This window comes from Lotus japonicus, chromosome 3 (genome assembly GCF_012489685.1).
Source record: "Lotus japonicus ecotype B-129 chromosome 3, LjGifu_v1.2".
Taxonomy (NCBI): Eukaryota; Viridiplantae; Streptophyta; class Magnoliopsida; order Fabales; family Fabaceae; genus Lotus; species Lotus japonicus.
In genome coordinates this window covers 73547212-73560876 of record NC_080043.1, presented here as the reverse complement: position 1 = coordinate 73560876, position 13665 = coordinate 73547212, and the positions used below count along the sequence as shown (strand labels likewise).

General features: G+C 38.6%; 1 protein-coding gene across 1 annotated transcript; it reads left to right on the top strand.

Moving 5' to 3' along the window:
• The first annotated feature begins 11422 nt into the window (after positions 1 to 11422).
• Positions 11423 to 13300, top strand: LOC130744698 (uncharacterized). Its single transcript, XM_057596860.1, has one exon. The coding sequence runs from the start codon at positions 11423 to 11425 to the stop codon at positions 13298 to 13300; it is 1878 nt and encodes a 625-aa protein (XP_057452843.1).
• The last annotated feature ends 365 nt before the right edge of the window (positions 13301 to 13665 follow it).

The window sequence follows — 13665 nt, the reverse complement described above, 5'->3', positions numbered from 1 at the left end:
TTCTAAACGGTTCACCATTTTACGGAAACCCCTCCCTTCTACAACCTTAAATGGCATTTCATCACATATAATAAACTCTGCCACAGCCCTTCTACAATCCTCCAAATTATAATCAACTGAACTTTGAACAACTAAAGCATCTTCTTCATTAATTTTTGGCATATACCCATGAAGTGTCCCCTTCTTCCCCACTTTACTAAAAAAAGACGGGTGAACCCTACGCAAATGTTTGTTCATAGAGTTTGTACCATGTTTATTTGGGTGGCAGTTGTATACTTTACGACAATGGTTGCATTTTGCCTTATGTTCACCCTTCGTCGCATTCATAGGAAGTTTAGTGAAGTGATCCCACACAATAGATTTTCTACTCTTTCCAGCTTCAATACCCTCTTCCTCTCCTATTGTTTTGTCACTCTGTCCCTCAAGTTCATTTACTGCTGGTGTAGCAGAACCAGCTAAAGAATTAGTGTTCCTTGGGGGGGGGTTATCATTACCAAATTCCGTCATAGGTGTAGGCTCCTCCCTTTCCATTTCTTTTAACTAAGCCTAAAGAATAATAATAAATGAATAATAAGTCATTGAACCCAATATGACAACAACATTAAGTATTTTTTTCTATTTTGAATAGTACTCCCATACAGCCACACACAATACTATTAATAATCTTTAAATAGAACACTATACTATTAATGAAAAAAATGTGGTAGACTTAGTACACAGCCTAACAAAGCTAACAAAGCTAAGGTGGTATCCAAAGCACCCCACCAAACCACGAGTACAGATCCAATTCTAAGTTCACTACTAAACAACTAAAATCCAAACTACAATTCCATAGTAATTCCACGCAATACCCCACCACCATTCAACAGTACCGCACTTGGATAATACATGAAGACCAAATAAAAATCCTTATGATATTGAACCAGCAAAACCAGTAAAATAGATGAAGTAAACTGAGGAAAATTTCCATATTACTATGTTAATTTAAAATGAGAAAAATTTCCTTAAAGCAAATTGTCTATCCAATTCAAAACTGTACACTTAAATATGCTGCAAGTTTGATCCCAAATTTAAATCAGATGTAGGCTATGATTAGTTCTCCAAATTATACACACATGTATCAATATAATGGAATTTTTTTTTACGTGTACACACATGTATCAATATAACATAGAAGCAATAAATAGAGCCAATAACGAAAGAAACTCCAGCAAAAATAGAACCACAACAGCCACCGTTCAGTAAGTTAAAAATCACTAAATACAATAAACAACAAGTTTACCTTGTAACTAAACAGCAAGAACCTCCAAAACGTAAGCTTCTGAGAAAATGGAAAGCACAACAACCAGAGTGGAAGGAGGACAAAGTGTGAACCCTTAATGGAGAAAGAACAACAAACAAGTTACAAACAGAATTAAAAAAATGCTTAAATCAAAATAAAATCAGAGAACCCTAAATAGACAAACCTTGGTGTTGGTGGAAGGAGAACAAAACGATGAGACAAAGAAACACAGTGGTGAGGAAACCACAAATCTCTGCAAGTGTAGGGGACGATGTGTGAGGATGGGAAAGACCAAATCAATTTGTAGAACCAACACCTGAACCGCCGTCAATGGAGGAGGAGAGGCGATTAAGAGTCTACGGCGTCATCGATGAGGCATGTTGGACGGAAAGATGAGCGATGAAGGATAAGACATGGTTGGAGGCTGGTGGCGCAAGAGAGGAAAAGCATATGAGAATGGTGAAACGATTTTGTGAACCCTAAAACTAAATTTGCGTTAGTGATATATCCAGTAGCAAAAGTATAAAGGCAGATATGTTATTTTTTAAAATTAATACTCGTGCCGGGCCGGGTGACCCTAGGGTCAACCCTAACCGGACCCTACCCGACACCGGGTAAGAAGGTGGACAACCGGTTTGAGTCCCTTTTTAAATTTCGGGCAGGATCCAACCTGGTGATAAACGTTCGGGCCGGGCCGGGTCATCGGGTCGGGTAGGGTCCTGAACACCCCTAAATGAAACTACCTCATGTTGGACTGAACATAAAAGTTAAAAACACTCAAAGAAACAAAAAGCAAACCAACCAAAAGGTCGAGGCACTAGAGCTAACATAAATAGAACTGAACATAAGCTAGAGAGAGCCTTAAAAACAGAAAGAGACCCCAACATTTCTACGCCATGCTAAGCTACAACATATTAAGGAAACAAAATTAAGCATTCGCAACAACATTTACCTCTCTAAAAATATGACCCGTCTTCTAATAACTAGTACATATAGATAAAAAAAATTGTGAAAATTTATGAGAAGAAATACAATGTACTTTCATAAAAATAAGAAATATATTAAGGATTATATTATTCTAGATAATAATTATTAAATTAAGTATCTTAGGATAAATAATAATGATAAAATTTAATTAATGATTTATATTTTATCAGTAATATCAGAATGGCCTTGCAACTTTCAAGCTCAGTTTGAAAATAAAACTGAAGTAGTAGATGCCATTTTTTTGTCATCAACGGGAGGATTTTGTTCGGAATTAGACTTTAGAGGATTGGTTTTTCTGTAATATCAATAGCAAAATAGAAGGTAGGCATCGCATAACTAGACATTCAAAATAAGAAAGAATATATTCAAAAAAAGCCATTGGTGAACTATGTGCGAATTACAATGGATATATATACTAATCCCTCATAATGATATATATATATATATATATATATATATAAACCAATATATATATTATATATATAAACCAATCAACCCATTAGGATTGGACTTTAAATGGGGGGAAATGTGAAAGTAGATTTTATTTGATGGATTGCATGAAAAAGTGTAGGTCCGTGAGATCCACGAGAACGGTGCGCGGTGTGATGAGTGTAATTGATTAGATTAGGCACAAAGGTCAACTACCTTAACGATCCATGACTTTTTTTCTTTGCAAAAGGACAATCATCAGTAAATAATTCCTATGGCAGATAAATATCGTCCAGCAACTAAGGAACAATTGAAAAAATATTACTATATGGATAATTTGAAATTTGGTGATTGTTGTGGTACCTTACTTCAGGTGAAGGTATGGTATCCTAAATGAGTTAGCATAGTAATAAAAACTCATGTATCACATGAGTTATCAATTGTATTTTCTCAATAATGAACCTTAAGATTAATGGCGTCGATTAAATAGGTGTTAAGTCTCTCCCTTGTTGAAATCATGTCGCTCAGACTCAATGTTAAGGTCGAGATTCACTGCAACCTCTGCAAGGTCGTGGTGGACGTCAACAAAGGTCGTCGGGGGACAGTTGAGTTGCCCAATGAATGAGAGTACTATTGAGACTAGAATTATAACATTGAGAATTATAAATTCAATTACAAGATGTCATTAGTCTACTGAATCGCTTAATGTGAGTATCACACTCAAAAAAAATTGCGGGTACCATAGAATTCACTTGATATTTTAGTACTTTCCTAGTTTCCTTCTATAAAAGCAATTTAAATTTATTTTTTAAATTTTAAAAGTTAGAATAATTGTTAAATACAAGTTTGTGTCATTATTTTAATATGTAAAATAATTGAATAAGAGCATCTCCAATGCAAGGTTCTTAGTTCTTATTTCCGAGCTAAGAACTAAGAACCAAGTTCTTAACCATTGGAGAGGGCGGACGTGAAGTTCTTAGTTCTTAAAAATAAGAACTAGTTCTTATAGAAGGAGTTTTACTTTTTGAATTCTTACAATAAAAAAATATTTTTTTCTTTCTCACTCATCAAATTATTTAATATAAGTATTGAATTAACACTTAAGTTTAAATCAAAATTATATGAAAATAAAAAATATTACTAGTATAATGATATTGTGGGACCAGATGAATAATGCTAAGAATTAAAAACTATGGTTGGAGCAAAATTGCTTGAGAGTTGCTTAAGCACATGTGGCAGTACGGGCCCACATGAATAGAGCTAAGAACTAAGAACTAAGAACCTAGCATTAAGAACTAAGAACTCATGATTTGAGCAAAATATGCAAAGAGTTACTTAAGCACATGTGGCAGTACGGGCCCACGGTTCTTAGTTCTTAGCACTATTCATGTGGGCCCGTACTACCACATGTGGTTAAGCAACTCTCAAGCAATTTTGCTCCAACCATAGTTCTTAGTTCTTAGTACTACTCATTTGGTCTCACAAATCACATTATTTATATTATTTATTTTCATAAAGCAATAAAATAAAACTCATAAAGTAATAAAAAATTTGAATGAGAGAGAAAAAATATTTTTTTATGCTAAGAACTTAAAGGTAAAACTCCTTATATAAGAACTGAATTCTTATTTTTAAGAACTAAGAACTCCACGTCAGCTCTTCCAATAGTTAAGAACTCTCAAAAATAAGAATTAAGAACCTTGCATTGGAGATGCTCTAAGAGATATTATAAGTTTGTCAAATATAATCTCACTGCTAAACCACTTTTAAAATGATACAGAACATACTAACCTGGTCTTTAAATAGCTCGAACAATAGCTAGTCTTAGCGCAAGTGTGAATCTCCACCCTAGTCTTTAATTTTGTAATGGTTATAATATATAAACTACTAGCCGTACATACCGTACATATATCATTCGAACACGTCATTTTAATTTTCTTTTATATTTTTTTATCTAATTTATATATTACATCTATCATTAAGGCGTCATGGTTCCGGCAGGCCGGAGGGGCGGATCGTCGACTCATTTTTTCGGCGACCAGGGGACCGAAATGTTGATCAGGGGTGAGCTTTTGCGTCAAGGCGTCAGGAAGGTTGGAGGCATGGAGAAAGGCGTGCTGCAACTTATGAGCCTCGACGAACTTTTTCCATTTATGTGGATGGTTTGAAGGATACGGTGACAAGAGCCATGTTGAGTGCCATTTTTGGGAATGCAGGAAGGCTTTGCGGCATGTATGTTCCGCATCGGAAGAAGGAGGGTCGTCGATTCAGGTTTGCTTTTTTGCGTTTTGATTCTGATATGGAGGCTAGGAGGGCCATTCGAATGTTTAACGGGGTGAAGCTTGAGGGTGCTTATCTGGTGGTGAAGAAGGCAGTGTTTCACCATAAGTTTCCAGTGGGGAGATCCTTCGTTCCAATACAGAACACTTCGTAGCGGTATGTGGTCCGAGGGAAGATGTGGAAGCGTAAGGTGGAGCCTGAAATGCACAAAGATCCAAGTATTAACGAAGGTAACACAAATGTGATGTACAATGTGGATTCAGATGAGAAAGACTGGATGGAGCGGTGTGCTCGTGCGATTTTGCCAGATATTAAGTCTATTGAGACTGTTAGGGAGGAGCTGCGATTGTGGGGACTATCAAGCTGTCGGGTCAAACTGATGGGGGCTCGAGAGGTGCTTCTTGAGTTTGAGTCTCAGGATGAACGAGATTTCTATTTAGCTGAGGCAACAACATCTTTGAGTGAGATTTTTGATGGGGTGCAACCAACCTCATGCTTCATGGTGGCTAATACTTTCTGTAGTTCTTTTGATTGGCTGCATTTTGCTCAAACCATGATGTGCAACCATATGGACCAACATCTGGAGCAACATGGTGGAATTACATATGTTGCTTGTTCAGTCGTTAAAGTCAAGCTTGTTGTGAGGTTGCTAACTGTATGGTGATTCAGAAGTTTTTATCCTATGCTGTGCGTTTTATCTTCTGAAGGCGTGTTTGTTTTAATCTTGGCTGAAGTAACAAGATTGATAGCGTGTGGACCAAGTCTATCTCAAATTCTGTTTTACTTGGTTCTGTTATTTTATCCTGGTAAGATTTGATTCCATGAAGATTCTTTCCAGAAGTGCTGTTGTGGACTCTATGACGTTCGGCCCATTGAAGATCCAAGCCTCACGTGAACGTCTATATAAAGGAGTTTATAAACCCTAGCAAAATAGGGATTCTGAGGGTGATATACTGATCTTAGGGTTTATTATTTGAGTCCTGTTGTGAGTGTTGTACCAACTTAGTGCTTTAGTTCATCAAAGTACTGAGTTGAATTTGTTTTAGTTGAGTTGTAATCTCATCAAACTGTTTTTGATAAACATGTCTTGATCACTGTGGCAGTGATTGTTAGGAGTTAGAGAAAGTTTTCTCATAGCTTAGAGGAGAAGGGCTAAGCTTGATTCACTTGTGTAATAGTGGTGAACATATAAGAGGCTCTATACTAAGGGGGAGTACTTAGGTATAGGAGGGACTTTTATGTGACCTGAGAACTATTATTTGATAGTGAATTGACTCCTGGATTGGTATCCTCCAGACGTAGGTGATGTTCACCGAACTGGGTTAACAACTCCTTGTGTTTTAACTGTTTGTTTATTTTTGATACTCTGATTGTGTTTTGTTGTGCTACACATTGTTGCAACATTGTGTATCACATCTGTCCTAGGTGAATACGAATTTCAATTGGCATCAGAGCAGGCACCCTGTTCTGGTTGGGTGAGCTCCAGGGAAGACTGATTCGGTTCCAATGGACAACTCAAAGGAAGGTGGTTCTGTGAATAGACCACCTATTTTGGATGGCACCAACTACGACTACTGGAAGGCGCGTATGATTGCGTTTCTTAAATCAATTGACAGCAAGACCTGGAAGGCTATTGTCAAAGGTTGGAAACATCCGGTCAATATACCCAAGGAAGGGTCATCTGTTGGTGAGTTGAAACCTGAGGATGAATGGAATAAAGAAGAGGATGAGGAAGCGTTGGGCAACTCTAAAGCGCTGAATGCTATATTCAATGGAGTGGATAAAAATATGTTCCGATTGATCAACACTTGCACTGTGGCAAAGGATGCTTGGGAGATTCTCAAGACTGCTCATGAAGGGACTTCCAGAGTTAGAATGTCGAGGCTTCAAATTCTAACAACTCAGTTTGAGAACTTAAAGATGAAGGAAGATGAGACCATTTCTGATTTTCATATGAGACTGCGTGATATGGCAAACTCCTCATTCGCTTTAGGGGAACAAATGTCAGAGGAGAAGCTTGTGAGAAAGATTCTCAGATCTCTTCCCAAGAAGTTCGACATGAAAGTAACTGCTATTGAAGAAGCTCAAGACATAAGCAGTATCAAGGTGGATGAGCTTATTGGATCTTTGATGACTTTTGAAATGACTCAGAATGATAGACCTGAGAAAAGAAATAAAAGCATTGCTCTTGTCTCAAGCACAGATTTAGATGATGATATGTCTGACAATGAAACTAATGAAAGCATATCTGAAGCCATTGCTTTTCTGGGAAGAAAATTCAACAAGGTTTTGAAGAGGCTGGATAAACGATCAAGGCCAAATGTGCAAGACAAACGACCTGACAACTTCAAGAATCAGCAATTTCAAAGAAAAATGAAAGATGAAGACAAGGCAGGAAATGGCCGAGGAGTTCAATGTCATGAATGTGAGGGTTTTGGCCACATCAGGGCTGAATGTGCCACATACTTAAAGAAACAGAAGAAAGGAATGGTCACCACTTGGTCTGATGATGAATCTGATACTGAAGGTGAAGATGTAACAGCAAACAAAGTAACATCATTCATGGTTAGATGTGATTCAGATGATGGAGACAGTGACAAGGAAATCTCCGATGAGGAACTTGCTGAAGCCTATAAACTTCTCTACACTAAGTGGAAAGAAGCATGTATCTATGGTCAGCAACAAAAGAAGCAAGTCCTTGACCTTCAAGCTGAGAAGAAGAAGCTAACTGAAGAAGTTGCCTTATTGAACTCAAAAATGGAAGGAATGACCAAGTCCATTCGCATGATGAGCAAAAGCACTGATATTCTGGATGAAATTCTTGATGTGGGAAAAAGTGCAGGTGATAAGACTGGGATAGGATTTGATTATCGTGCTGTTAACAAGGCAAGTCAGAACATGACCAAGGAACATGTGCAGATTGGAAGGCAATCAAATGTTAAAATGTGGAACCACAGGCCCCAGCAATCGGTTAGACATTCGTATGCTCAAGTCAGGAACTATCAAAATTCAACTTGGAGATGTCATTACTGTGGCAGATTTGGTCACATTAGACCATATTGCTTCAAGCTGTATGGATATCCTATGCTTCAAGGTGTATCACGAGAAGATGAAAAGAAAAGTCCAGACAAAAGAAAGTGGAAGCCTAAGGTTAATTTTACTGCTCTCATTGCTCACACCTCTCTGCGCGCATCATCAAAAGAAGACTGGTACTTTGATAGTGGGTGTTCCAGACACATGACAGGAGTAAAAAGTTATCTTGAGAAAGTGAAACCACATGCTAAGAGCTTTGTTACTTTTGGGGATGGAGCCAAAGGAAAGATCAGAGGAATTGGAAAATTGTCTGACACAGGATCTCCAAACCTTGATGATGTCTTGCTAGTTGAAGGGTTAACTGCAAACTTGATCAGCATAAGTCAACTTTGTGACCAAGGCTTGAAGGTGGTGTTCAAACAGTCTGGGTGTGTTGTCAAAAATAAGAACAAGGATGTGCTGATGAGAGGAGCTAGATCAAAGGACAACTGCTACATGTGGACCTCTGAAACAACATCTTTGTCTGCTCTATGTTTGATGTCTAAAGAAGATGAAGTTAGAATCTGGCACCAAAAGTTAGGTCATCTGAATCTTAAGAGTATGAAAAGGATTGTTGCTGAGGAAGTAGTTAGAGGGATACCAAAGTTGAACATCCAAGAAGGAAAGGTTTGTGGTGAATGTCAGATTGGGAAGCAAGTCAAAATGTCTCACCAGAAGTTACAACATCTGACTACATCAAAAGTGCTTGAACTACTGCACATGGATTTGATGGGGCCAATGCAAGTGGAAAGTCTGGGAGGAAAAAGGTACGTTTTTGTTTGTGTAGATGATTTTTCCAGGTTCACTTGGGTAGAATTTCTGAAGGAGAAGTCAGACACCTTTGAAGTGTTCAAAGAACTATGTCTCCAAGTGCAAAGGGAAAAAGGGAGTGGGATTGTCAAAATACGAAGTGATCATGGAAAAGAGTTTGAAAATGGTCAATTCTCTGAGTTTTGCTCATCTGAAGGAATCAAACATGAATTCTCTGCTCCTATCACTCCTCAGCAAAATGGAGTGGTTGAAAGGAAGAACAGGACATTGCAAGAATCTGCTAGAGCTATGTTGCATGCAAAAAATCTACCATATCATTTTTGGGCTGAAGCCATCAACACTGCCTGCTACATTCACAATCGTGTCACTATTCGTCAAGGAGACACAGTCACTCAGTATGAACTATGGAAAGGAAAGAAACCTACAGTGAAGTATTTCCATGTTTTTGGGAGCAAGTGCTACATTCTGACTGACAGAGAACATAGGAGAAAACTGGATCCTAAAAGTGAAGTTGGAATATTTCTGGGGTATTCTGGAAACAGCAGAGCTTACAGAGTTTATAATATCCGCACGAGAGTCATGATGGAATCCATTAATGTTGTTGTTGATGATACATCCAATGAGAGAACGGAACAAGCACATGATGAAGATGATCTACCGTATGAGTGTACTGATGGGGAACCAGATGAGCCAGCAATTCAATTCCAAAATGAACAAGAAGACACTGTCTCTCAACTGCCTTTAGCTACCAAAGAACCCTCTATTAGAATTCAGAAGATACATCCAAAAGAAAATATCATTGGTGATCTGAATGATGGGGTTATTACAAGGTCAAGGGATCTAGTTTCTAATGCATGCTTCATATCAAAAATAGAACCAAAGAATGTCAAAGAAGCTCTGACTGATGAGTTTTGGATTCAATCCATGCAAGAGGAACTGGGACAGTTCAAGAGAAATGAAGTGTGGGAATTGGTTCCAAGACCTGATGATGCAAATGTTGTGGGAACTAAGTGGATATTCAGGAACAAGTCTGATGAAAGTGGTAATGTGACAAGGAACAAATCTCGTCTAGTTGCTCAGGGATACTCTCAAATAGAAGGGGTAGACTTTGATGAAACATTTGCTCCTGTTGCTCGTCTTGAATCTATCAGATTATTGTTAGGAGTAGCATGTGTGCTAAAATTCAGACTATATCAGATGGACGTCAAGAGTGCATTCTTGAATGGTTACCTGGATGAAGAAGTCTATGTGGAACAACCTAAAGGGTTTGTAGATCCAAGTTTTCCAGATCATGTGTACAGATTGAAAAAGGCTCTGTATGGCTTAAAACAAGCACCTAGAGCCTGGTATGAAAGATTAACAGAGTTTCTGATCAACAATGGTTATGACAAAGGTGGCATTGACAAAACCTTGTTTGTTAAGAAAAATGGCAGTGAACTCATGGTAGCTCAAATTTATGTTGATGACATCGTGTTTGGTGGCATGTCGAACCATATGGTGGAACAATTTGTTGAACAAATGAAATCTGAGTTTGAAATGAGTCTTGTAGGCGAATTAACTTACTTTCTGGGACTTCAGGTAAAACAGATGGAAGATACCTTATTCATCACACAAAGTAAGTATGCCAAGGGAATTGTTAAGAAGTTTGGTCTTGAGAATGCTGGCCATAAAAGAACACCTGCTGCAACTCATATCAAGCTTACAAAGGATGGGAAAGGTACTGATGTGGATCCTAGTTTATATAGAAGCATGATTGGAAGTCTTTTGTATCTCACTGCCAGCAGACCAGATATTACTTTTGCAGTTGGAGTTTGTGCTAGGTATCAAGCAGAACCAAAGACTAGTCATCTCATTCAAGTGAAAAGGATCATTAAGTATATCAGTGGTACAAGTGATTATGGCATTTTGTACTCTCACAACACTAATTCAGTGTTAACAGGTTACTGTGATGCGGATTGGGCTGGAAGTGCTGATGATAGGAAAAGCACATCAGGTGGATGTTTCTTTCTTGGAAACAATCTAATCTCTTGGTTTAGTAAAAAGCAAAATTGTGTCTCTCTCTCTACGGCAGAAGCGGAATATATAGCTGCTGGAAGCAGTTGCACTCAGTTGTTGTGGATGAAACAAATGTTAAAGGAGTATAATGTGCAACAAAATGTTATGACATTGTTTTGTGACAATCTAAGTGCTATCAACATATCTAAAAATCCAATTCAGCACAGCAGAACAAAACATATTGACATTCGTCATCATTTCATTAGGGAGTTAGTTGAAGATGGCACTGTTACTCTGGAACATGTCTCAACTGAGAAGCAGTTAGCAGATATTTTTACCAAAGCTCTGGATGCCACACAGTTTGAAAAATTGAGGCAGTTATTGGGTATCTGTTTATTTGAGGAATTATAGCAATTAAAGGGATTTTTGTGTGCCAACGGCTATTTTGTCATTACTTCTGAGACACGCTTAATCAGGAATTTCCATTGTTTCTTGATAATCTCTCCTGCAACTTCCACTGTGCAACTTCAAATCTCTGAAACTCACTCCAAAACCGTCCATTCTTTTCTTGAAGACCCGTGTTTCCTTCTGTGTGTCTTCTTCACCATGAGTCAAGATTCTAGCAAGAAACTCACTCCTGAGATGAATGCTTACGGGGTAAAGGTATTGGGTTTGAAATCCAAAACCCCAAAATCTTCAAAGGTTTCAAAATCCTCTCCTCATACCTCTGAAATCGCAATTGCTCAAGGTATTCCTCAACCATCGTCTGATCCGAGTAAGATGAAAGGGAAAAAGGCTCGATCCAAGTCAGATGCGTCCAAAGCAAAGAAGAAGATGGTAACGAGAAGCTCTGAGGGAACCCAGGGAGTAAATTTCGAGGCTGAAATCAACTCAAGTACAGGTGATGATGTTGCTGATTTTCGTATCACTGAAGTGTTGGACACTCCTCTCAAGGAAGTTTTACATGCAAATGTAGATCCAATTGTTCCATCACCAAGCAACAACCAATCAAGCCACGGTGTTGATACTGATTGCAACAAGAATTCTGATCATCTTGAAGAAGAGGTAATGGTTCCCATCTCTACTCCCTCTGTTGATAAAGATATGCATGTCGAGGATGTTCAGAATGTCATTGAGAACTCAGAATCTGATGAGGTGTTGCTCAACACCCTTGGTACTTCTGCTTCTGTTGCTTCAAAGAGGAAAAAGATGACTGTTGTTCGTAAGTACTCTACGCGTTCCTCTGGCAAGAAGTTAGGTTTGGGTTTGAGTGAAAACAAGAAGCGCAAGAAGGTCATTATTCTTGATGATGATACTCCTGTTGTCCAGAATGTCAAGAGAAAGGTTCACAAAGACAATGATGCTCCTGTTGTTGATGAGACTCCAATTGAGGAGTTGGATAAGTCAGATACTGGTCCTGCTGCTCAGAAGCGTAAGATTGGGAAACGAATTCCAGAAAATGTGCCTGCTGCTCCTTTGGATAATATTTCTTTTCACTCTGAAGAGAGTGTTGGCAAGTGGAAGTATGTTTATCAGCGCAGGATTGCTCAAGAGAGGGAATTGACTGGTGAGATTCTGCATTGTCAAGAAATCATGAAACTTCTTGAGGCTGCTGGGTTATTGAAAACTGTTACTGAGATAGGTGGCTGCTATGACAAGTTGGTGAGAGAATTTATTGTGAATGTGACTACAAATTGCACTGTTTCTGGGCATCCTGAGTTCAGGAAAGTTTTTGTGCGTGGTAAGTGTGTCCATTTTTCACCTGAGATCATTAACCAGTATTTGGGAAGGAGCACTGTTGCCACAGGAAATGAAGAGTTGTCATTGAGTGCTATCACTGAAGAACTCACGGCTGGTCAGAATATGGTATGGCCTGCTAAAGGATTGCTGTCTTCTACTTATTTGAGTGTGAAGTATGCTATCTTGAATCGCATTGGTGCTGCAAATTGGGCTCCTACTACACATAGCTCAGATGTTTCTTCAGGTTTGGCCAAATTAATTTATCTGGTTGGAACTCAAACTCAGTTTGATTTTGGTGAATATGTCTTTGCTCAAACTATGAAGCATGCTGAAACTTTTGCTGTCAGGCTTCCTATTGGTTTTCCTTGTTTAATTTGTGGGATTATTTTAAGTCAACATCCTCAAATTCTCCTTGATGATGAGGTTCCTAGCAAGAAAGCTAGTCTTCTCACTATTGATTCCAGCCTGCTAGCTGGTGCCCATGTTTCTGATGTTGCTGATTTGGCTGAGATGACTCAGGGGGAGGGTACTTCCTCTCAGAAGACTCCTGAGACTCCTATTGCTGCGCTTATTGCGGTGTCTAAGATGCTTCAGGACACAATTACTAGTTGTACATTGAGGAAGAAGAATGTGGACACTCTCATTCTGCAGTTGACTAAAGGCAAGAGGCCTCTTGAAGACAATGCTGCTGATGATCAAGATGCTGCTGGTACTTCTGATGATGACACTTCTGCTAGTGCTTAGTGTATTTGATCCTTCTCCATTCAATCTGGTTGTAATATTTTGTTGGCTTCTGCTGACTCTCTGCACCCTTTGACAAATTCTGCTAATAAGGGGGAGAATGGTGTTGAGTGTTTTTGTTATTCAGACTAAGTATGGTATTGGTATTCCGACTCAGTAGTGTGTTCAGTTCATCATATGCTGTGTGCAGTTCATCATATGCTGTGTGCGGTTTTGTGTTAATGGATGAGTATGGTTGTTTTTGCATATGGTTGTTTTTGCATTGTTTGGCTTTCTAATCATGTTTTAGCAAAAATTTGCCAAAGGGGGATATTGTAGTTCTTTTGATTGGCTGCATTTTGCTCAAACCATGATGTGCAACCATATGG

Coding starts and splice junctions, on each gene's coding strand:
- LOC130744698 (XM_057596860.1), top strand. CDS start 11,423: ATGAGTCAAGATTCTAGCAAGAAACTCACTCCTGAGATGAATGCTTAC.